The sequence below is a fragment of the Oncorhynchus mykiss genome, chromosome 30, assembly GCF_013265735.2.
Source record: "Oncorhynchus mykiss isolate Arlee chromosome 30, USDA_OmykA_1.1, whole genome shotgun sequence".
In the NCBI taxonomy this organism is placed as follows: Eukaryota; Metazoa; Chordata; class Actinopteri; order Salmoniformes; family Salmonidae; genus Oncorhynchus; species Oncorhynchus mykiss.
Genome location: NC_050570.1, coordinates 1,765,063 through 1,789,595, shown reverse-complemented (window position 1 = coordinate 1,789,595; position 24,533 = coordinate 1,765,063). Strand labels below are relative to the sequence as shown.

The 24,533-nt window shown below is 42.4% G+C and overlaps 1 protein-coding gene across 5 annotated transcripts; it reads left to right on the top strand.

Annotated features, from left to right (window-relative positions):
* Window positions 1-7: 7 nt before the first annotated feature.
* On the top strand, window positions 8-23,849 carry ppcdc (phosphopantothenoylcysteine decarboxylase). 5 transcript variants are annotated; one of them, XM_036968550.1, is made up of 6 exons: window positions 8-327; window positions 9,503-9,598; window positions 17,999-18,127; window positions 22,424-22,592; window positions 22,787-22,906; window positions 23,107-23,849. In XM_036968550.1, exons 1-5 carry the CDS (start codon window positions 184-186, stop codon window positions 22,888-22,890), a joined length of 642 nt encoding a protein of 213 aa, XP_036824445.1. In that variant the 5' UTR covers window positions 8-183; the 3' UTR covers window positions 22,891-22,906; window positions 23,107-23,849. The 5 variants fall into 5 exon arrangements, with proteins under 5 accessions (XP_036824445.1, XP_036824444.1, XP_036824443.1 ...); XM_036968548.1 differs by having other exon boundaries at window positions 11-327; window positions 9,503-9,616; XM_036968549.1 differs by having other exon boundaries at window positions 22,787-23,849.
* Window positions 23,850-24,533: the final 684 nt, after the last annotated feature.

Below are 24,533 nucleotides of genomic sequence, written 5' to 3'. Positions count from 1 at the left end.
CGTTGCGATACGTGCTCGTTCACCAGTCACTGTTGGTCACGTGGTATCAATGTTTACGGAAGCTGCATCGTGCGAAGTTTATAGAGGCTAAAAGTTGGCGATATTTTGCGTATTCTTGGCAATCAGCATGCTCCTAATAACGTGTTGAAGTTGTTTTTTTGTAGTGATCGTTTTCCAGCTAACATGCAGGCGGAATCACCCGTAACGTCTCCGAAATTTGATTTGTTAGACTCGTGTGGTAAATTTCGTGTGCTGGTTGGGGTCACGGGTAGTGTGGCAGCGCTCAAAGTGCCTCTGTTGGTCTCCCAACTTCTAGAGTTACCCGGGGTAAGTAGATAGGTATCTAACTGGGATGTATTTCCTGCTAGCAATATTTGGATTCATTTTTAGTTTTATTTATTTATTTTTTAAATTAACTATGAATTATTATATATGTATATATATATAATATATTTGTATTTATTTATTAGAGAAAGAAGAAAAAAATGCAATACTATTTCATATATATATATATATATATATATATATATATATATAATAAAACAAATGCAATATTTTTTATATATATAATAAATAATATTGCATATTTTTATATAATATATTTGGATTCATGAGTCAGCGTTACTCAAACAGGTATCGGTCAACCGTTGCTCTCTGTGACCTGCACATGCATGATTATACCGCTCGAGGACGATGTGCACCTTGTATCAAACCAAATCTATCGCTGTATTGTCAAGAGGGGTTATTATGCCATTTAATGGAAACTGACGGGGAAATTCCATACGCAAATAATTATTTACATATCCTAGAGGCGCAGTCACGACGTTAGACTTGTAATATCAGGTCATCTCAGCATTAACGTAACAGGTTAATGCTACCACATCCGGTTTTCAGCACAAAAGGAAGCTAGGTTGAATTAGCTCTATCCCCGAAAATCTGTTATGTAGATAGGCCTAGATAATCAACACCTCTAATAGCAGGTCATATCGAGGCCGAGCTAAATGATCAAACCCCTTACCGGCCCAATAAACTTATCAACTTCAGTTTACCTTGAAGAATATCAGAATGTCAAATTATGGACATTTGAAGAGGCACAAACAGAGGTAAATCACAGATAAGGTTGGACATCAGCCACCAAAAAAATTTATATCCTCATATCTGGACTGTAACACTGCAATATAATTCATAATTAATCTATTTGTTCATGCTTTCATGTGATGGTTCTATTTTGGGGAGTGCCACTGTATAAGACAATATAAAAAATGTATTCCCCTACCTGAGAATAGTAAACCCCCCTTTACTGGCTCAAATAGCCGACCAATCAGCCTGTTACCAACCCTTAGTAAACTTTTTAAAAAAATTGTGTTTGACCAGATACAATGCTATTTCACAGTAAACAAATTGACAACAAAATGTCAGCATGCTGATAGGTAGGTAAGAACACTCAACAAGCACAGCACTTACACAAATGACTGATGATTGGCTGAGAGAAATTGATGATAAAAGATTGTGGGGACTTCAGTGCAGCTTTTGACATTATTGATCACAGTCTGCTGCTGGAAAAACGTTTGTGCTATGGCTTTACACCCTCTGCTATAATGTTGTTAAAGAGATACCTACCAAGGAATAAGTCAAAACTAAAACCATTGTATTTGGGACAAATCAAACACTAAATCCTAAACCTCAACTAAATTGTGTAATGAATAATTTGGAAATTGAGCAAGTTGGGATGACTAAACTGCTTGGAGTAAACCTGGATTGTAAACTGTCATGGTCAAAACATATTGATACAACAGTAGCTAAGATGGGAGAAGTCTGTCCATAATAAAGCGCTACTCTGCCTGCTTAACAACACTATCAACAAGGCAGGTCCTACAGGTCCTAGTTTCTACCTTCCTAACAACACTATCAACAAGGCAGGTCCTACAGGCCCTAGTTTCTACCTTCTTAACAACACTATCAACAAGGCAGGTCCTACAGGCCCTAGTTTCTACCTTCTTAACAACACTATCAACAAGACAGGTCCTACAGGCCCTAGTTTCTACCTTCTTAACAACACTATCAACAAGGCAGGTCCTACAGGCCCTAGTTTCTACCTTCTTAACAACACTATCAACAAGACAGGTCCTACAGGCCCTAGTTTCTACCTTCTTAACAACACTATCAACAAGGCAGGTCCTACAGGCCCTAGTTTCTACCTTCTTAACAGCACTATCAACAAGGCATGTCCTACAGGCCCTAGTTTCTACCTTCTTAACAACACTATCAACAAGGCAGGTCCTACAGGTCCTAGTTTCTACCTTCTTAACAACACTATCAACAAGGCAGGTCCTACAGGTCCTAGTTTCTACCTTCTTAACAACACTATCAACAAGGCAGGTCCTACAGGTCCTAGTTTCTACCTCCTTAACAACACTATCAACAAGGCAGCTCCTACAGGCCCTCGTTTCTACCTTCTTAACAACACTATCAACAAGACAGGTCCTACAGGCCCTAGTTTCTACCTTCTTAACAACACTATCAACAAGGCAGGTCCTACAGGCCCTAGTTTCTACCTTCTTAACAACACTATCAACAAGGCAGGTCCTACAGGCCCTAGTTTCTACCTTCTTAACAACACTATCAACAAGGCAGGTCCTACAGGCCCTAGTTTCTACCTTCTTAACAACACTATCAACATGGCAGGTCCTACAGGTCCTAGTTTCTACCTTCTTAACAACACTATCAACAAGGCAGGTCCTACAGGCCCTAGTTTCTACCTTAACAACACTATCAACAAGGCAGGTCCTACAGGCCCTAGTTTCTACCTTCTTAACAACACTATCAACAAGGCAGGTCCTACAGGCCCTAGTTTCTACCTTCTTAACAACACTATCAACAAGGCAGGTCCTACAGGCCCTAGATTTGTTGCACCTGGACTACTGTTCAGTCATGTGGTCAGGTGACACAAAGAGGGACTTAGAAAAATTACAATTGGTTCAGAACAGGGCAGCACGGCTGGCCCTTAGATGTACACAGAGAGCTAATATTAATAATATGCATGTCAATCTCTCCTGGCTGAAAGTGGAGGAGAGATTGACTTCATCACTACTTTTATTGATGAGAGATATTGACATGTTGAATGCACTGAGCTGTCTGTTTAAACCACTGGCACACAGCTCAGACACCCATGCATACCCCACAAGACATGTCACCAGAGTTATCTTCACAGTCCCCAAGTGCAGAACAGACTATGGGAGGTGCACAGTACTACATAGAAACATGACTACATGGAACTCTATTCCACAGTACTACATAGAGCCATGACTACATGGAACTCTATTCCACATTACTACATAGAAACATGACTACATGGAACTCTATTCCACAGTACTACATAGAGACATGACTACATGGAACTCTATTCCACAGTACTACATAGAACCATGACTACATGGAACTCTATTCCACAGTACTACATAGAGCCATGACCACATGGAACTCTATTCCACAGTACTACATAGAGCCAGGACTACATGGAACTCTATTCCACAGTACTACATAGAGCCATGACTACATGGAACTCTATTCCACAGTACTACATAGAGCCATGACTACATGGAACTCTATTCCACAGTACTACATAGAGCCATGACTACATGGAACTCTATTCCACAGTACTACATAGAGCCATGACTACATGGAACTCTATTCCACAGTACTACATAGAGCCATGACTACATGGAACTCTATTCCACAGTACTACATAGAGCCATGACTACATGGAACTCTATTCCACAGTACTACATAGAGCCATGACTACATGGAACTCTATTCCACAGTACTACATAGAGCCATGACTACATGGAACTCTATTCCACAGTACTACATAGAGCCATGACTACATGGAACTCTATTCCACAGTACTACAATAGAGCCATGACTACATGGAACTCTATTCCACAGTACTACATAGAGCCATGACTACATGGAACTCTATTCCACAGTACTACACAGAGCCATGACTACATGGAACTCTATTCCACAGTACTACATAGAGCCATGACTACATGGAACTCTATTCCACAGTACTACACAGAGCCATGACAACATGGAACTCTATTCCACAGTACTACATAGAGTCATGACTACATGGAACTCTATTCCACAGTACTACATAGAGCCACGACTACATGGAACTCTATTCCACAGTACTAAATAGAGTCATGACTACATGGAACTCTATTCCACAGTACTACATAGAGTCATGACTACATGGAACTCTATTCCACAGTACTACATAGAGCCATGACTACATGGAACTCTATTCCACAGTACTACATAGAGCCATGACTACATGGAACTCTATTCCACAGTACTACATAGAGTCATGACTACATGGAACTCTATTCCACAGTACTACATAGAGCCATGACTACATGGAACTTTATTCCACAGTACTACATAGAGCCATGACTACATGGAACTCTATTCCACAGTACTACATAGAGCCATGACTACATGGAACTCTATTCCACAGTACAACATAGAGCCATGACTACATGGAACTCTATTCCACAGTACTACATAGAGCCATGACTACATGGAACTCTATTCCACAGTACTACATAGAGCCAGGACTACATGGAACTCTATTCCACAGTACTACATAGAGCCATGACTACATGGAACTCTATTCCACAGTACTACATAGAGCCATGACTACATGGAACTCTATTCCACAGTACTACATAGAGCCATGACTACATGGAACTCTATTCCACAGTACTACATAGAGCCATGACTACATGGAACTCTATTCCACAGTACTACATAGAGCCATGACTACATGGAACTCTATTCCACAGTACTACATAGAGCCATGACTACATGGAACTCTATTCCACAGTACTACATAGAGCCATGACTACATGGAACTCTATTCCACAGTACTACATAGAGCCATGACTACATGGAACTCTATTCCACAGTACTACATAGAGCCATGACTACATGGAACTCTATTCCACATCACTACATAGAGCCATGACTACATGGAACTCTATTCCACAGTACTACATAGAGCCAGGACTACATGGAACTCTATTCCACAGTACTACATAGAGACATGACTACATGGAACTATATTCCACAGTACTACATAGAGCCATGACTACATGGAACTCTATTCCACAGTACTACATAGAGCCAGGACTACATGGAACTCTATTCCACAGTACTACATAGAGACATGACTACATGGAACTCTATTCCACAGTACTACATAGAGACATGACTACATGGAACTATATTCCACAGTACTACATAGAGACATGACTACATGGAACTCTATTCCACAGTACTACATAGAGCCATGACTACATGGAACTCTATTCCACATCAGGTAACTGATGCAACAGTAGAATCAGATTTAAAAACAGATAGAAATACACCTTATGGAACAGCTGGGACTGTGAAGAGACACACACAGGTACAGACACATGCACACACACACACAGGTGGTAGTGGTCTGAGGGAACACACTTAATGTATTGTAGATATGTGGTAGTAGAGTAGTGGTCTGAGGGAACACACTTAATGTGTTGTAGAGTAGTGGTCTGAGGTAACACACTTAATGTGTTGTAGAGTAGTGGTCTGAGGTAACACACTTAATGTGTTGTAGAGTAGTGGTCTGAGGTAACACACTTAATGTGTTGTAGAGTAGTGGTCTGAGGTAACACACTTAATGTGTTGTAGAGTAGTGGTCTGAGGTAACACACTTAATGTGTTGTAGAGTAGTGGTCTGAGGGATCACACTTAAAGTATTGTAGATATGTGGTAGTAGAGTAGTGGTCTGAGGGAACACACTTAATGTATTGTAGATATGTGGTAGTAGAGTAGTGGTCTGAGGGAACACACTTAATGTATTGTAGATATGTGGTAGTAGAGTAGTGGTCTGAGGTAACACACTTAATGTATTGTAGAGTAGTGGTCTGTGGGAACACACTTAATGTATTGTAGATATGTGGTAGTAGAGTAGTGGTCTGTGGGAACACACTTAATGTGTTGTAGATATGTGGTAGTAGAGTAGTGGTCTGTGGGAACACACTGAATGTATTGTAGAGTAGTGGTCTGAGGGATCACACTTAATGTATTGTAGAGTAGTGGTCTGAGGGAACACACTTAATGTATTGTAGATATGTGGTAGTAGAGTAGTGGTCTGTGGGAACACACTTAATGTGTTGTAGATATGTGGTAGTAGAGTAGTGGTCTGTGGGAACACACTGAATGTATTGTAGAGTAGTGGTCTGAGGGATCACACTTAATGTATTGTAGAGTAGTGGTCTGAGGGAACACACTTAATGTATTGTAGAGTAGTGGCCTGAGGGAACACACTTAATGTATTGTAGAGTAGTGGTCTGAGGGAACACACTTAATGTATTGTAGATATGTGGTAGTAGAGTAGTGGCCTGAGGGAACACACGTAATGTATTGTAGAGTAGTGGTCTGAGGTAACACTTAATGTATTGTAGAGTAGTGGTCTGAGGGAACACACTGAATGTATTGTAGATATGTGGTAGTAGAGTAGTGGTCTGAGGGAACACACTGAATGTATTGTAGATATGTGGTAGTAGAGTAGTGGTAGTAGAGTAGTGGTAGTAGAGTAGTGGTCTGAGGGAACACACTTAATGTATTGTAGAGTAGTGGTCTGAGGGAACACACTTAATGTATTGTAGAGTAGTGGTCTGAGGGAACACACTGAATGTATTGTAGATATGTGGTAGTAGTGTAGTGGTCTGAGGGAACACACTTAATGTATTGTAGAGTAGTGGTCTGAGGGAACACACTTAATGTATTGTAGAGTAGTGGTCTGAGGGAACACACTTAATGTATTGTAGAGTAGTGGTCTGAGGGAACACACTTAATGTATTGTAGAGTAGTGGTCTGAGGGAACACACTTAATGTATTGTAGAGTAGTGGTCTGAGGGAACACACTTAATGTATTGTAGAGTAGTGGTCTGAGGGAACACACTTAATGTATTGTAGAGTAGTGGTCTGAGGGAACACACTTAATGTATTGTAGAGTAGTGGTCTGAGGGAACACACTTAATGTATTGTAGATACAGTACAGTGCCTTGCGAAAGTATTCGGCCCCCTTGAACTTTGCGACCTTTTGCCACATTTCAGGCTTCAAACATAAAGATATAAAACTGTATTTTTTTGTGAAGAATCAACAACAAGTGGGACACAATCATGAAGTGGAATGACATTTATTGGATATTTAAAACTTTTTTAACAAATCAAAAACTGAAAAATTGGGCGTGCAAAATTATTCAGCCCCTTTACTTTCAGTGCAGCAAACTCTCTCCAGAAGTTCAGTGAGGATCTCTGAATGATCCAATGTTGACCTAAATGACTAATGATGATAAATACAATCCACCTGTGTGTAATCAAGTCTCCGTATAAATGCACCTGCACTGTGATAGTCTCAGAGGTCCGTTAAAAGCGCAGAGATCATCATGAAGAACAAGGAACACACCAGGCAGGTCCGAGATACTGTTGTGAAGAAGTTTAAAGCCGGATTTGGATACAAAAAGATTTCCCAAGCTTTAAACATCCCAAGGAGCACTGTGCAAGTGATAATATTGAAATGGAAGGAGTATCAGACCACTGCAAATCTACCAAGACCTGGCCGTCCCTCTAAACTTTCAGCTCATACAAGGAGAAGACTGATCAGAGATGCAGCCAAGAGGCCCATGATCACTCTGGATGAACTGCAGAGATCTACAGCTGAGGTGGGAGACTCTGTCCATAGGACAACAATCAGTCGTATATTGCACAAATCTGGCCTTTATGGAAGAGTGGCAAGAAGAAAGCCATTTCTTAAAGATATCCATAAAAAGTGTTGTTTAAAGTTTGCCACAAGCCACCTGGGAGACACACCAAACATGTGGAAGAAGGTGCTCTGGTCAGATGAAACCAAAATTGAACTTTTTGGCAACAATGCAAAACGTTATGTTTGGCGTAAAAGCAACACACCATCCCCACTGTCAAACATGGTGGTGGCAGCATCATGGTTTGGGCCTGCTTTTCTTCAGCAGGGACAGGGAAGATGGTTAAAATTGATGGGAAGATGGATGGAGCCAAATACAGGACCATTCTGGAAGAAAACCTGATGGAGTCTGCAAAAGACCTGAGACTGGGACGGAGATTTGTCTTCCAACAAGACAATGATCCAAAACATAAAGCAAAATCTACAATGGAATGGTTCAAAAATAAACATATCCAGGTGTTAGAATGGCCAAGTCAAAGTCCAGACCTGAATCCAATCGAGAATCTGTGGAAAGAACTGAAAACTGCTGTTCACAAATGCTCTCCATCCAACCTCACTGAGCTTGAGCTGTTTTGCAAGGAGGAATGGGAAAAAATGTCAGTCTCTCGATGTGCAAAACTGATAGAGACATACCCCAAGCGACTTACAGCTGTAATCGCAGCAAAAGGTGGCGCTACAAAGTATTAACTTAAGGGGGCTGAATAATTTTGCACGCCCAATTTTTCAGTTTTTGATTTGTTAAAGTTTTAAATATCCAATAAATGTCGTTCCACTTCATGATTGTGTCCCAGTTGTTGTTGATTCTTCACAAAAAAATACAGTTTTATATCTTTATGTTTGATGCCTGAAATGTGGCAAAAGGTCGCAAAGTTCAAGGGGGCCGAATACTTTCGCAAGGCACTGTATGTGGTAGTAGAGTAGTGGTCTGAGGGAACACACTTAATGTATTGTAGAGTAGTGATCCCACCCTTATTTAGAAAGGAAGCGGCTAGGGGATCCTAGGGTATAGGGGCTAGTGGTTGATCCTAGGGGACAGGGGCTAGGGGTTGATCCTAGGGTATAGGGGCTAGGGGTTGATCCTAGGGTATAGGGGCTATGGGATTGATCCTAGGGTATAGGAGCTAGGGGTTGATCCTAGGGTATAGGAGCTAGGGGTTGATCCTAGGGTATAGGGGCTAGGGGTTGATCCTAGGGTATAGGGGCTAGGGGTTGATCCTAGGGTATAGGTGGTAGGGGCTAGGGGTTGATCCCAGGGTATAGGGATTAGGGGTTGATCCCAGGGGAGAGGTGGTAGGGATTAGGGGTTGATCCCAGGGGAGAGGTGGTAGGGATTATGGGTTGATCCTAGGGGAGAGGTGGTTGGGATTAGGGGTTGATCCTAGGGGAGAGGTGGTTGGTATTAGGGGTTGATCCTAGGGGAGAGGTGGTTGGGATTAGGAGTTGATCCTAGGGTATAGGGATTAGGGGTTGATCCTAGGGGAGAGGTGGTTGGGATTAGGGGTTGATCCTAGGGGAGAGGTGGTTGGGATTAGGAGTTGATCCTAGGGTATAGGGATTAGGGGTTGATCCTAGGGGAGAGGTGGTTGGGATTAGGGGTTGATCCTAGGGGAGAGGTGGTTGGGATTAGGGGTTGGTTTGTGTTTCAAGGTTGGAATAACACCCTCATTGTGTGTGTCTTCCCGTTTGCAGGTGGATGTGCGTGTTGTCACTACAGAACACGCCAAGCACTTCTACAACCCTGCTGATGTGGCTGTCAGAGTCTACAGTGACACACATGAGTGGGAGGTTGGTTATCAAACAGAGGTCCTGTCTAGATAAGATGGAGTTTAGGTCAAATTGACATCCCAAAGTTTTTTGTTGTTGTTGCATTTTTAGCTAATCCTAACCCTTTTCCTAACCTCATCCTAATTATCCTGACCTGCTGCGTAAATTCTCCTAATCTGCTATGAAAAGTCCATTCTGACATAAACAGTATACCATCTAGTGAAAACCTCAGACACAGGGTTTAGTCGTGAAGAGTTATAATTGATTTGTAGTTGACTGGCCGGCAGGTAGCCTAGTGGTCATTGGGGCAGGTAGCCTAGGGGTTATTGCCTTGGGGTTATTGGGGCAGGTAGCCTAGGGGTTATTGCCTTGGGGTTATTGGGGCAGGTAGCCTAGGGGTTTTTGGGGCAGGTAGCCTGGGGCAGGTAGCCTAGGGGTTATTGGGGCAGGTAGCCTAGGGGTTATTGCCTTGGGGTTATTGGGGCAGGTAGCTTAGGGGTTATTGGGGCAGGTAGCCTAGGGGTTATTGGGGCAGGTAGCCTAGGGGTTATTGGGGCAGGTAGCCTAGGGGTTATTGGGGCAGGTAGCCTAGGGGTTATTGGGGCAGGTAGCCTTGGGTTATTGGGGCAGGTAGCCTAGGGGTTATTGGGGCAGGTAGCCTAGGGATTATTGCCTTGGGGTTATTGGGGCAGGTAGCTTAGGGGGTTATTGGGGCAGGTAGCCTAGGGGTTATTTGGGCAGGTAGCCTAGGGGTTATTGGGGCAGGTAGCCTGGCGCAGGTAGCCTAGGGGTTATTGGGGCAGGTAGCCTAGGGGTTATTGGGGCAGGTAGCCTAGGGGTTATTGCCTTGGGGTTATTGGGGCAGGTAGCCTAGGGGTTTTTGGGGCAGGTAGCCTGGGGCAGGTAGCCTAGGGGTTATTGGGGCAGGTAGCCTAGGGGTTATTGCCTTGGGGTTATTGGGGCAGGTAGCTTAGGGGTTATTGGGGCAGGTAGCCTAGGGGTTATTGGGGCAGGTAGCCTAGGGGTTATTGGGCAGGTAGCCTAGGGGTTATTGGGGCAGGTAGCCTAGGGGTTATTGGGGCAGGTAGCCTAGGGGTTATTGCCTTGGGGTTATTGGGGCAGGTAGCCTAGGGATTATTGGGGCAGGTAGCCTAGGGGTTATTGGGGCAGGTAGCCTAGGGGTTATTGGGGCAGGTAGCCTAGGGGTTATTGGGGCAGGTAGCCTAGGGGTTATTGGGCAGGTAGCCTAGGGGTTATTGGGGCAGGTAGCCTAGGGGTTATTGGGGCAGGTAGCCTAGGGGTTATTGCCTTGGGGTTATTGGGGCAGGTAGCCTAGGGGTTATTGGGGCAGGTAGCCTAGGGGTTATTGGGGCAGGTAGCCTAGGGGTTATTGGGGCAGGTAGCCTTGGGGTTATTGGGGCAGGTAGCCTAGGGGTTATTGGGGCAGGTAGCCTAGGGGTTATCGGGGCAGGTAGCCTTGGGGTTATTGCCTTGGGGTTATTGAGGCAGGTAGCCTAGGGGTTATTGGGGCAGGTAGGCTAGCGGTTAAAGCGTTAACCAAAAGGTCGCTGGTTCGAATACTTTAGCCGACAAGGTGGAATATCTGTCGATGTGCCCTTGAGCAAGGCACTCAATCCAAATTGCTCCAGTTGCGACGTACTACTATGGCTGACCCTGTAAAACAACACATGTACCTATCCGGTAACCGGTTTATGTGACAATGAAATATATATATAGTATTATTTACTGGTCTGATATTGCCATATCTAATTGCGGTTTGGAAATCAAATGTCTTCTTAGACGAATCTGTCTGTAGTTGTGGCTACCAAAATATTTTCTCAACTCTTCATATTGAGCAACTAGAGGAGCACATCTGCCACCCCCGGTAAGAGCACATGTTACTTTCTGTGATGTGTATTTATCCTCTTTCAGATGTCAGACAGCCATGGTTCCAGTCTCATACCAAGGTAAAGTGTTTGGTAAATGTTGACTGGACTCTATTGGACCCCTGTAGGTTTGGTAGGTAGGAATCTGGGGAATAGGAATCTGGGTTTGGCAGGTAGGAATCTGGGTTTGGCAGGTAGGAATATTGGTTTGGCAGGTTGGAATCTGGGTTTGGCAGGTAGGAATCTGGGTTTGGCAGGTAGGAATCTGGGTTTGGCAGGTAGGAATCTGGGTTTGGCAGGTAGGAATCTGGGTTTGGCAGGTAGGAATCTGGGTTTGGCAGGTAGGAATCTGGGTTTGGCAGGTAGGAATCTGGGTTTGGTAGGTAGGAATCTGGGTTTGGCTGGTAGGAATCTGGGTTTGGCTGGTAGGAATCTGAGTTTGGCAGGTAGGAATCTGGGCAGGTAGGAATCTGGGGTTGGCAGGTAGGACTCGGTGTGGTTGGCAGGTAGGACTCAGTGTGGTTGGCAGGTAGGACTCGGTGGGTTTGGCAGGTAGGAATCTGGGCAGGTAGAACTCGGTGGGTTTGGCAGGTAGGACTCGGTGGGGTTGGCAGGTAGGACTCGGTGGGATTGGCAGGTAGGACTCAGTGGGGTTGACAGGTAGGACTCGGTGTGGTTGGCAGGTAGGACTCAGTGGGGTTGGCAGGTAGGACTCGTGGGTTTTGCAGGTATGACTCGGTGGGGTTGGCAGGTAGGTCTTTACTCAGGCCTGCATCTCTTATGGGATATCTATACCTAACCCTACATGACTCACTAGGCTAATCCTAAAATAATCCTGGAGCACGCTAGTGACTTTAAAAACCGTTGGTCTGCATTGTGCTCACAGAGTCTAGGGATTAAGTTGGCATCTGCAAATGTATTGAAACAGAACCACAGCTAGCTATAGCCTGGCTGACGCGACTCACGTGGAACACAGCGAGGGAGACCTGTGAAGACTTCGAGGGAGGTGACAGACTAAGCTAGCTACCCCTCGACTGAAGATTGAATACATAGTTATATTAATCCTCAGTGACCACTCGCTGTGTTAGACAGCTACTAAATTCTGTGTTAGATTCTCACAGTGTGAGTTAGCCTCCAACGCTAATTAGCCACACAGTATGGGTTAGCCCGCTAACTTCCTGTCCTGCGATCAGTATAGCTGGATGAATGGCGATATGGCCTATATAGCATCTAAATTCTTTTCACATTTATGATTCACAATAATATGGTATTTCCATTTTTATTTTATGTTTCCTTTAAATAAAAGTTGTTGTGCAAATGTAAAGGTAAAATACACTGCATTTCAAACAGTTGAATTGTTATGAACACACCCTTCTGTCTCCAACTGTTTGAACAGCATGTGAGCCTGTCCACCTGAAATCACATGGCATACCTTTATTTCTCAGAATAAAATATAATTTATACTCTATTAGAGTGAAATAATGTCTCACTGTGTTTCAGTGTCCATGTGACCAAACCTAAAATATAAATAACGAGTTTGAAAGCGCTCGTCAGAGAGGAAGATGTGATTTCTCAGTATTGTTAGCGTGAGGAGGGACAGGGGCTTGGTGTGTGTAAAACATAAGAGGGAGAAGCGAAGCGAGAAGTTTAACTCTCGCTAAAAAAAATCTGTCCAAAAGAAGCCCAAAAGCGTTGCTATGGGTTTGGGTTTGGACCTTAAGAGACAATTTTTTTCTTGATCCGAAAATGTTGTCGGAAATGGATGATGTGACACAATCGCAAAGCCTCCGGATGTGCGCAGGGGACAAATTGAACTCGCTATGCGCCTCTCAAATGTTGAAACAATGCGGAAGGCTCTATATAGCTCCGCATTGACATGATTGGTTGATGGTAGGTGAGGGGGCGGGAGGTCCTAAATAAACACAAACTCACTCCCTTTGTCAACTTCCTTCACAAAAGCTCTGCACTGCTCAGCGAAGTGCAAGAAGTATGAATGCCCTGACTTCTGCAGAGGCCCTATGACACCGTAAATCACCGTAAGTGCTGCACGGCCAATGCAGACTTCGGATTGACTTTAAATTTCTCGTCTCCCTTCCCGCCTTTGGAACAACGACTCCCATTGTTAAGGCAGAGACGTGCATGTCTTCATTATATACAGGTCTCTGGTGTAAGTGGGGAGGTGCACACAGCGCATAGAAGTGAAGGAGACCCCAAAAAATACAGGCATTTGGAATTTCGCGCGAAAACATACATTCAAATTAACTCAATATATCGCCCAGCCCTGACGGTGCTTTAGCAGGAGGGGGAGGGGGGGGGTCTTGGTCTGTATAAATCATAGACATAAGGCACGTCCCTATTTGATTAATTTTACATTTTTTTATTTAACCTTTATTTAACTAAGCAAGTCAGTTGAGAATAAATTCTTATTTACAATGACGGCCTACCAAAAGGCAAAATGTCTCCTGTGGGGACGGGGGCATTGGATTAAAAATAAATACAATATAAATATAGAACAAAACACACATCACAACGAGAGAGACACCACAACACTACATAAAAAGATGGCCTTTGTGTTGTGCTGTGTGTTGTGTATCTTTAAAAAAATATATATACACTGAACAAAAATGTAATTGCAACATGCAACAATTTCAATGATTTTACTGAGTTACAGTTTTTATAAGGAAATCAGTCAAGTGAAATTAATTAATTAGGAACTAATCTATAGATTAAGGAACACTACTGCATTTCACATAACTGGGCAGTAGGCGTACCAGTATATTAGATACAGTACCAGTCAAAACTCATTCAAGGGTTTTTCTTAATTTTTTAAACTATTTTTCTACATTGTAGAATAATAGTGAAAACATCAAAACAATGAAATAACACACATGGAATCATGTAATAACCAAAAAAAAGGGGGTGTTAAACAAATGAAAATATATTTAATATTTGAGATTCTTCAAAGTATCCCACCGTTTTGCCTTGATGACAAGCTTTGCACACTGTTGGCGTTCAGTTTAATCAGTTTATGTACAACTGCTGCTTATCAGACTCTTATTATGATTGCTAAATACTGCTCAGTTTATACTCTGCCCCCCACCCACCCCACCATCTGTAGCAGCTGTAGACCTTGATGTGATACAGTGCCGTGCGAAAGTATTCGGCCCCCTTGAACTTTGCGACCTTTTGCCACATTTCAGGCTTCAAACATAAAGATATAAAACTGTATTTTTTTGTGAAGAATCAACAACAAGTGGGACACAATCATGAAGTGGAACGACATTTATTGGATATTTCAAACTTTTTTTTAACAAATCAAAAACTGAAAAATTGGCCGTGCAAAATTATTCAGCCCCCTTAAGTTAATACTTTGTAGCGCCACCTTTTGCTGCGATTACAGCTGTAAGTCGCTTGGGGTATGTCTCTATCAGTTTTGCACATTGAGAGACTGAAATTTTTTCCCATTCCTCCTTGCAAAACAGCTCGAGCTCAGTGAGGTTGGATGGAGAGCATTTGTGAACAGCAGTTTTCAGTTCTTTCCACAGATTCTCGATTGGATTCAGGTCTGGACTTTGACTTGGCCATTCTAACACCTGGATATGTTTATTTTTGAACCATTCCATTGTAGATTTTGCTTTATGTTTTGGATCATTGTCTTGTTGGAAGACAAATCTCTGTCCCAGTCTCAGGTCTTTTGCAGACTCCAATAGGTTTTCTTCCAGAATGGTCCTGTATTTGGCTCCATCCATCTTCCCATCAATTTTAACCATCTTCCCTGTCCCTGCTGAAGAAAAGCAGGCCCAAACCATGATGCTGCCACCACCATGTTTGACAGTGGGGATGGTGTGTTCAGCTGTGTTGCTTTTACGCCAAACATAACGTTTTTCATTGTTGCCAAAAAGTTCAATTTTGGTTTCATCTGACCAGAGCACCTTCTTCCACATGTTTGGTGTGTCTCCCAGGTGGCTTGTGGCAAACTTTAAACAACACTTTTTATGGATATCTTTAAGAAATGGCTTTCTTCTTGCCACTCTTCCATAAAGGCCAGATTTGTGCAATATACGACTGATTGTTGTCCTATGGACAGAGTCTCCCACCTCAGCTGTAGATCTCTGCAGTTCATACAGAGTGATCATGGGCCTCTTGGCTGCATCTCTGATCAGTCTTCTCCTTGTATGAGCTGAAAGTTTAGAGGGACGGCCAGGTCTTGGTAGATTTGCAGTGGTCTGATACTCCTTCCATTTCAATATTATCACTTGCACAGTGCTCCTTGGGATGTTTAAAGCTTGGGAAATCTTTTTGTATCCAAATCCGGCTTTAAACTTCTTCACAACAGTATCTCGGACCTGCCTGGTGTGTTCCTTGTTCTTCATGATGCTCTCTGCGCTTTTAACGGACCTCTGAGACTATCACAGTGCAGGTGCATTTATACGGAGACTTGATTACACACAGGTGGATTGTATTTATCATCATTAGTCATTTAGGTCAACATTGGATCATTCAGAGATCCTCACTGAACTTCTGGAGAGAGTTTGCTGCACTGAAAGTAAAGGAGCTGAATAATTTTGCACGCCCAATTTTTCAGTTTTTGATTTGTTAAAAAAGTTTGAAATATCCAATAAATGTCGTTCCACTTCATGATTGTGTCCCACTTGTTGTTGACTCTTCACAAAAAAATACAGTTTTATATCTTCATGTTTGAAGCCTGAAATGTGGCAAAAGGTCGCAAAGTTCAAGGGGGCCGAATACTTTCGCAAGGCACTATAACTGGTCTGAATACTACTCAGCTGTAGACCTAGAGGTGATAACTGGTCTGAATACTACTCAGCTGTAGACCTAGATGTGATAACTGGTCTGAATACTACTCAGCTGTAGACCTAGATGTGATAACTGGTCTGAATACTACTCAGCTGTGGACCTAGATGTGATAACTGGTCTGAATACTACTCAGCTGTAGACCTAGATGTGATACCTGGTCTGAATACTACTCAGCTGTAGACCTAGATGTGATACCTGGTCTGAATACTACTCAGCTGTAGACCTAGAGGTGATAACTGGTCTGAATACTACTCAGCTGTAGACCTAGAGGTGATAACTGGTCTGAATACTACTCAGCTATGGACCTAGAGGTGATAACTGGTCTGAATACTACTCAGCTGTAGACCTATAGGTGATAACTGGTCTGAATACTATTCCTCTGTCTCAGCTGTAGACCTAGATGTGATAACTGGTCTGAATACTACTCAGCTGTAGACCTAGATGTGATAACTGGTCTGAATACTACTCAGCTGTGGACCTAGATGTGATAACTGGTCTGAATACTACTCAGCTGTGGACCTAGAGGTGATAACTGGTCTGAATACTACTCAGTTGTGGACCTAGATGTGATAACTGGTCTGAATACTACTCAGTTGTGGACCTAGATGTGATAACTGGTCTGAATACTACTCAGCTGTAGACCTAGATGTGATAACTGGTCTGAATACTATTCCTCTGTCTCAGCTGTAGACCTAGATGTGATAACTGGTCTGAATACTACTCAGCTGTAGACCTAGATGTGATAACTGGTCTAAATACTACTCAGCTGTAGACCTAGAGGTGATAACTGGTCTGAATACTACTCAGCTGTGGACCTAGATGTGATAACTGGTCTGAATACTACTCAGCTGTAGACCTAGATGTGATAACTGGTCTGAATACTATTCATCTTTCTCAGCTGTAGACCTAGATGTGATAACTGGTCTGAATACTACTCAGCTGTGGACCTAGATGTGATAACTGGTCTGAATACTACTCAGCTGTGGACCTAGATGTGATAACTGGTCTGAATACTACTCAGCTGTAGACCTAGAGGTGATAACTGGTCTGAATACTACTCAGCTGTAGACCTAGATGTGATAACTGGTCTGAATACTACTCAGCTGTAGACCTAGAGGTGATAACTGGTCTGAATACTATTCCTCTGTCTCAGCTGTAGACCTAGAGGTGATAACTGGTCTGAATACTACTCAGCTGTAGACCTACAGGTGATAACTGGTCTGAATACTACTCAGCTGTAGACCTAGAGGTGATAACTGGTCTGAATACTACTCAGCTGTAGACCTAGATGTGATAACTGGTCTGAATACTACTCAGCTGTAGACCTAGATGTGATAACTGGTCTGAATACTACTCAGCTGTAGACCTAGATGTGATAACTGGTCTGAATACTACTCAGCTGTAGACCTAGAAGTGATAACTGGTCTGAATACTACTCAGCTGTGGACCTAGATGTGATAACTGGTCTGAATACTACTCAGCTGTAGACCTAGATGTGATAACTGGTCTGAATACTATTCCTCTGTCTCAGCTGTAGACCTAGATGTGATAACTGGTCTGAATACTACTCAGCTGTAGACCTAGATGTGATAACTGGTCTGAATACTACTCAGCTGTAGACCTAGATGTGATAACTGGTCTGAATACTACTCAGCTGTAGACCTAGAGGTGATAATGTATCTGATAATGTCTTGATAATGTTCCCATTGTCCCATAGCTGTGGAGCCAGCGTTCTGACCCTGTCCTGCACATAGAGCTGAGACGCTGGGCTGACCTCCTCGTTATAGCCCCTCTGGACGCTAACACACTGGGGAAGATCGCCAGCGGCATCTGTGACAACTTACTGGTGAGATCTTGTACTGGTAGACTGACAAGACATGGTTAGGATCCTCTGTAGCTAGACATACTGCCTGTCAACAGGACATGGTTAGGATCATCTGTAGCTAGACAGACTGCCTGTCAACAGGACATGGTTAGGATCCTCTAACTAGACATACTGCCTGTCAACAGGACATGGTTAGGATCCTCTAACTAGACATACTGCCTGTCAACAGGACATGGTTAGGATCCTCTGTAGCTAGACATACTGCCTGTCAACAAGGCATGGTTAGGATCCTCTAACTAGACAGACTGCCTGTCAACAGGGCATGGTTAGGAGGATCCTCTAACTAGACAGACTGCCTGTCAACAGGACATGGTTAGGATCCTCTAACTAGACAGACTGCCTGTCAACAGGACATGGTTAGGATCCTCTAACTAGACAGACTGCCTGTCAACAGGACATGGTTAGCACTACTATGACCATGAACACTACTATGAACACTACTATGACCATGAACACTACTATGAACACTACCATGAGCACTACCATGAACACTACTATGACCATGGACACTACTATGACCATGAACACTACTATGAACACTACCATGAACACTGCCATGAACACTGCTATGACCATGAACACTACTATGACCATGAACACTACTATGACCATGAACACTACTATGAACACTACCATGAACACTGCCATGAACACTGCTATGACCATGAACACTACTATGACCATGAACACTACCATGACCATGAACACTACCATGACCATGAACACTACTATGACCATGAACACTACTATGACCATGAACACTACCATGACCATGAACACTACCATGACCATGAACACTACTATGACCATGAACACTACTATGACCATGAACACTACTATGAACACTACTATGACCATGAACACTACTATGAACACTACCATGAACACTACCATGACCATGAACACTACCATGAACACTGACCATGAACACTACTATGACCATGAACACTACTATGACCATGAACACTACTATGTCCATGAACACTACTATGAACATGAACACTACTATGACCATGAACACTACTATGACCATGAACACTACTATGACCATGAACACTACTATGACCATGAACACTACTATGAACACTACTATGACCATGAACACTACTGTGACCATGAACACTACTATGACCATTACACTACTATGACCATGAACACTACTATCACCATGGACACTACTATGACCATGAACACTACTATGAACACTACCATGACCATGAACACTACTATGACCATGAATGCTACTATGACCATGAACACTACCATGACCATGAACACTACTATGACCATGAACACTAACTAGACAGACTGCCATGAACACTACTATGACCATGAACACTACCATGAACACTACTATGACCATGAACACTACCATGAACACTACTATGACCATGAACACTACCATGAACACTACTATGACCATGAACACTACTATGACCATGAACACTGCCATGAACACTACCATGAACACTACCATGAACACTACTATGACCATGAACACTACTATGACCATGAACACTGCCATGAACACTACCATGAACACTACCATGAACACTACCATGAACACTACTGTGACCATTAACACTACTATAACCATGAACACTACCATGAACACTACTATGACCATGAACACTACCATTAACACTACCATGAACACTACCATTAACACTACTATGACCATGAACACTACTATGACCATGAACACTGCCATGAACACTACCATGAACACTACCATGAACACTACCATGAACACTACTGTGACCATTAACACTACTATAACCATGAACACTACCATGAACACTACCATGAACACTACTGTGACCATTAACACTACTATAACCATGAACACTATCATGAACACTACTGTGACCATGAACACTACTATGACCATGAATACTACCATGAACACTGCCATGAACACTACCATGAACACTACCATGAACACTACTGTGACCATTAACACTACTATAACCATGAACACTATCATGAACACTACTGTGACCATGAACACTACTATGACCATGAACACTACTATGTGGTTTTAATCCATTAGGACACTGTACTATCATATACTATATTCTACTGTACTCTATTCTACTGTGCTAGATTCTATTCTACTGTACTAGACTAGTATACTGTACTGTATTCTAATGTACTCTATTCTACTGTACTAGACTATTATATTGTATTCTATTCTACAGTACTCTACTATACTAGACTCTTTTCTACTGTTCTATACTCTTCTATTCTACTCTCCTTCGCTCTATTCTACTGTACTATACTCTTCTCATACTCTATTCTACTGTATTGTACTCTATTATACTCTACTATACTCTACTCTCATACTATATTATACTGTACTCCATTCTACTGTACTCTCATACTCTATTCTACTATACTCTATTATACTGTACTAGATTTTACTATACTTTATTCTACTCTACTCTCATACTCTATTCTACTGTACTCTCAGACTCTATTATATTGTACGGTACTCTATTCTACTGTACTCTCATACTCTATTCTACTGTACTATACTCTTTTCATACTCTATTCTACTGTGCTATACTCTACTCTCATACTTTATTCTACTGTACTGTACTCTATTCTACTGTACTATACTGTACTCTCATACACTATTCTACTCTACTCTCATACTCTATTGTACTGTACTCTACTATACTATATTCTACTGTACTCTACTCTCATATACTCTATTCTACTATAACCAGATACCAACCCTGATTACTCCCTTAAAGGGAACTGACCTCACCCCTCACCTCCTGACCTCAACCCCTCCTTCACCTGAACCACAGATGTCTATCTGTCTTCCCAACACATCGCTCTCCTCTCCTACATCAAACACATTCCAAAGCCGTCTGGCTTCCTTCAGAGAACCATTAACTTCTGACATAACACCCAGTCTCTTTCATTTACTATCTCAATTATCAAAGTTTAGCCGATTTCAACAACTCTACTGTACTCTACTATACTGTAATGTACTATACTCTACTATACTCTATTGTACTCTACTATACTGTAATGTACTCTACTATACTCTATTGTACTCTACTATACTGTAATGTACTATTCTGTACTATACTCTATTGTACTCTACTATACTGTAATGTACTCTACTCTACTATATTGTACTCTACTATACTGTAATGTACTCCGCTATACTCTATTGTACTCTACTATACTGTAATGTACTCTACTGTACTCTACTATACTGTTATGTGCTCTACTATACTCAATTGCACTCTACCATACTGTAATGTACTCTACTATACTGTAATGTACTCTGCTGTACTCTACCATACTGTAATGTACTCTACTATACTGTGGCGTGCTCTACTATACTCTATTATACTGCAATGTGCTCTACTATACACTATTGTACTCAACTATACTGTAATGTACTCTACTATACTGTACTCTATTATACTCGGTTATACTCTACTATACTGTGACATGCTCTACTATGCTCTACTGTACTCTACTATACTCTACTGTACTGTAATGTGCTATACTATACTGTGCTGTACTCTACTATACTGTAATGTGCTCTACTATACTATGCTGTACTATACTGTACTCTACTATACTGTATTGTGCTCTACTATACTGTGCTGTACTCTACTATACTGTAATGTACTATGCTCTACTGTGCTGTACTCTACTATACTGTAATGTACTATACTATACTGTACTCCACTATACTGTAATATCCTCTGCTATACTCAATTGTACTCTACTATACTGTGCTGTACTCTACTATACTGTAATGTACTATGCTCTACTGTGCTGTACTATACTGTAATGTACTATACTATACTGTACTCTACTATACTGTAATGTGCTCTACTATACTGTGCTGTACTATACTGTACTCTACTATACTGTAATGTGCTCGACTATACTGTGCTGTACTATACTGTACGCACGCTACTATACTGTGCTGTACTATACTGTGCTGTACTATACTGTACTCTACTATACTGTAATGTACTATGCTCTACTGTGCTGTACTATACTGTACTCTACTATACTGTAATGTGCTCTACTATACTGTAATGTACTATACTATACTGCACTATACTGTGATGTACTCTACTATACTGTACTCTACTATACTGTAATGTACTATACTCTACTGTACTCTACTATACTGTAATGTGCTCTACTATACTGTGATGTACTCTACTGTACTCTACTGTACTCTACTATACTGTAATGTACTCTACTTATTTTCAGACGTGTGTGGTGCGGGCCTGGGATACCAGTCGTCCTCTACTCTTCTGTCCAGCGATGAACACTGCTATGTGGCATCACCCCATCACCTCTCGCCAGGTGGACAGCCTTAAAGAGTTTGGCTACGTTGAGATCCCCTGCATCGCCAAGAAACTGGTCTGTGGAGACCAAGGTGTGTGCTGATAGTTCATAACGTGTGGAATGTTCAGATTGATGAATGGAAGCTTGTGTTAGTCGTTCCTCACTGCTATATGAAACACACTATTGTATTCTGTCTGGACTATGTACATCTTTCACCTTTGTACCTCTTACCTGTTTCTATTGTGGTTTATACATCGTTGAGTAACTTGGAGGGTCACTTTACAGGCAAAGGAGCCATGGCAGAGGTGTCAACGATCGTAGATGTTGTGAACCAATTCATCCAGAAAGCTGCCGAGTCTCCTCAGGAAGGAGCAGGCCAGGTGCTGTGAAGAAGGAGCAGGCCAGGTGCTGTGAGGAAGGAGCAGGCCAGGTGCTGTGAGGAAGGAGCAGGCCAGGTGCTGTGAGGAAGGAGCAGGCCAGGTGCTGTGAAGAAGGAGCAGGCCAGGTGCTGTGAGGAAGGAGCAGGCCAGGTGCTGTGAGGAAGGAGCAGGCCAGGTGCTGTGAGGAAGGAGCAGGCCAGGTGCTGTGAGGAAGGAGCAGGCCAGGTGCTGTGAGGAAGGAGCAGGCCTGTGAATATTAATAAACTGCAGATAGTAAAACCCAGATGGACTCCTAGACCCTATGCACTTGTGGAGATCTGAGAGGATTTTGATTGGAATAGGTAATATGCTGAAACTTCCACCTAGCCTATCAGAGGGCAAGGTGGAACTATTACCATAATGACTGCGCCTGTCAAATCTGCTTAAATCAATCCCTAGGTTCTAGGGGTCCGTTTGGGATTGGGCCAGGGTCTAGGCGTCCGTTTGGGATTGGGCCAGGAGTCCGTTTGGAATTGGGCCATTGACATGAAGATGAGGCATTCAGATGAAGATTGCTGCAGTTGTGATGTGATGTAGTCATTTGAATGTAATGAACTGATTTTATTGAAGCCAAATGTTAGAGACAAGAGTTTGCAATAAATGTTTGTAATTTAATTATCAAGGAACTTGTGTCGGATATTCTTGCTGACTTGGATTAGCAGCAACTGCTGCTATGTGAGTGTTATGCCATCCTTCTTAGTAAGGTCCCATGGTCTCTTGGTTATCGCTGGCCACTCCAGAACAGTCCAGTGTTTATTCTTGAATCATTACTGGGTGCTTCTGGGTGTGTGTTTGGGGTCATTATCCTGCTGGAAGACCCACAACCTTCAACGGAGACCCAGTTTCTGGACACTGGGTTGATGTTAGAGGAATTACATTTGTTTATGTTTTAATTAGCCAATTCAATTAAACACTCTGCCCACTTCTAAGAATTTGTAAGACACTTATTTGCATAAAATGGACAGAGACCAGTCTCAAAATCAATCAGCAGCGTGTATTCTCGAGAGTACTGAACGTGATACAATTTACAACAGGTTATAAACTGAAAATGACGTCATTAGGTTTCAAACTGTCCCGTCCCTCCCCCACTCCGGTACAATGGCAGTATAGTTCTCAAGCCTTCCTACATCGACCCCCAACAGTATAGATAATTTATGACCGGGCCAAGGCCTTCCTGTGTAGATAAGCATTCTATAGCCAGTCTGACGATAAGTTCATTCATTTCTACCAAGGAACAGACAGTCATTGTTCTAATTCTTGATTATATTTACACACATTATATTCAGTACTAGGATTAAAAGAAAATTCATACATCTTTACAGTAACATAATAGTATTCTGATTAGTCAGTCCTGATTGAAATGTATACATAATTAGTCATTATTGATCCCCATTAGTTCCTGCCAAGGCAGCAGCTACTCTTCCTGGGGTTTATTATGGATCCCCATTAGTTCCTGCCAAGGCAGCAGCTACTCTTCCTGGGGTTTATTATGGATCCCCATTAGTTCCTGCCAAGGCAGCAGCTACTCTTCCTGGGGTTTATTATGAATCCCCATTAGTTCCTGCCAAGGCAGCAGCTACTCTTCCTGGGGTTTATTATGGATCCCCAAGAGT

Bases quoted from the DNA above. Each gene is read 5' to 3' on its own strand.
- ppcdc (XM_036968548.1), top strand. From the start codon at position 184: ATGCAGGCGGAATCACCCGTAACGTCTCCGAAATTTGATTTGTTAGAC. The intron at 328-9,502 runs GTAAGTAGATAG...TCCCGTTTGCAG, and splicing joins AACTTCTAGAGTTACCCGGG to GTGGATGTGCGTGTTGTCAC. The intron at 18,128-22,423 runs GTGAGATCTTGT...ACTTATTTTCAG, and splicing joins GCATCTGTGACAACTTACTG to ACGTGTGTGGTGCGGGCCTG.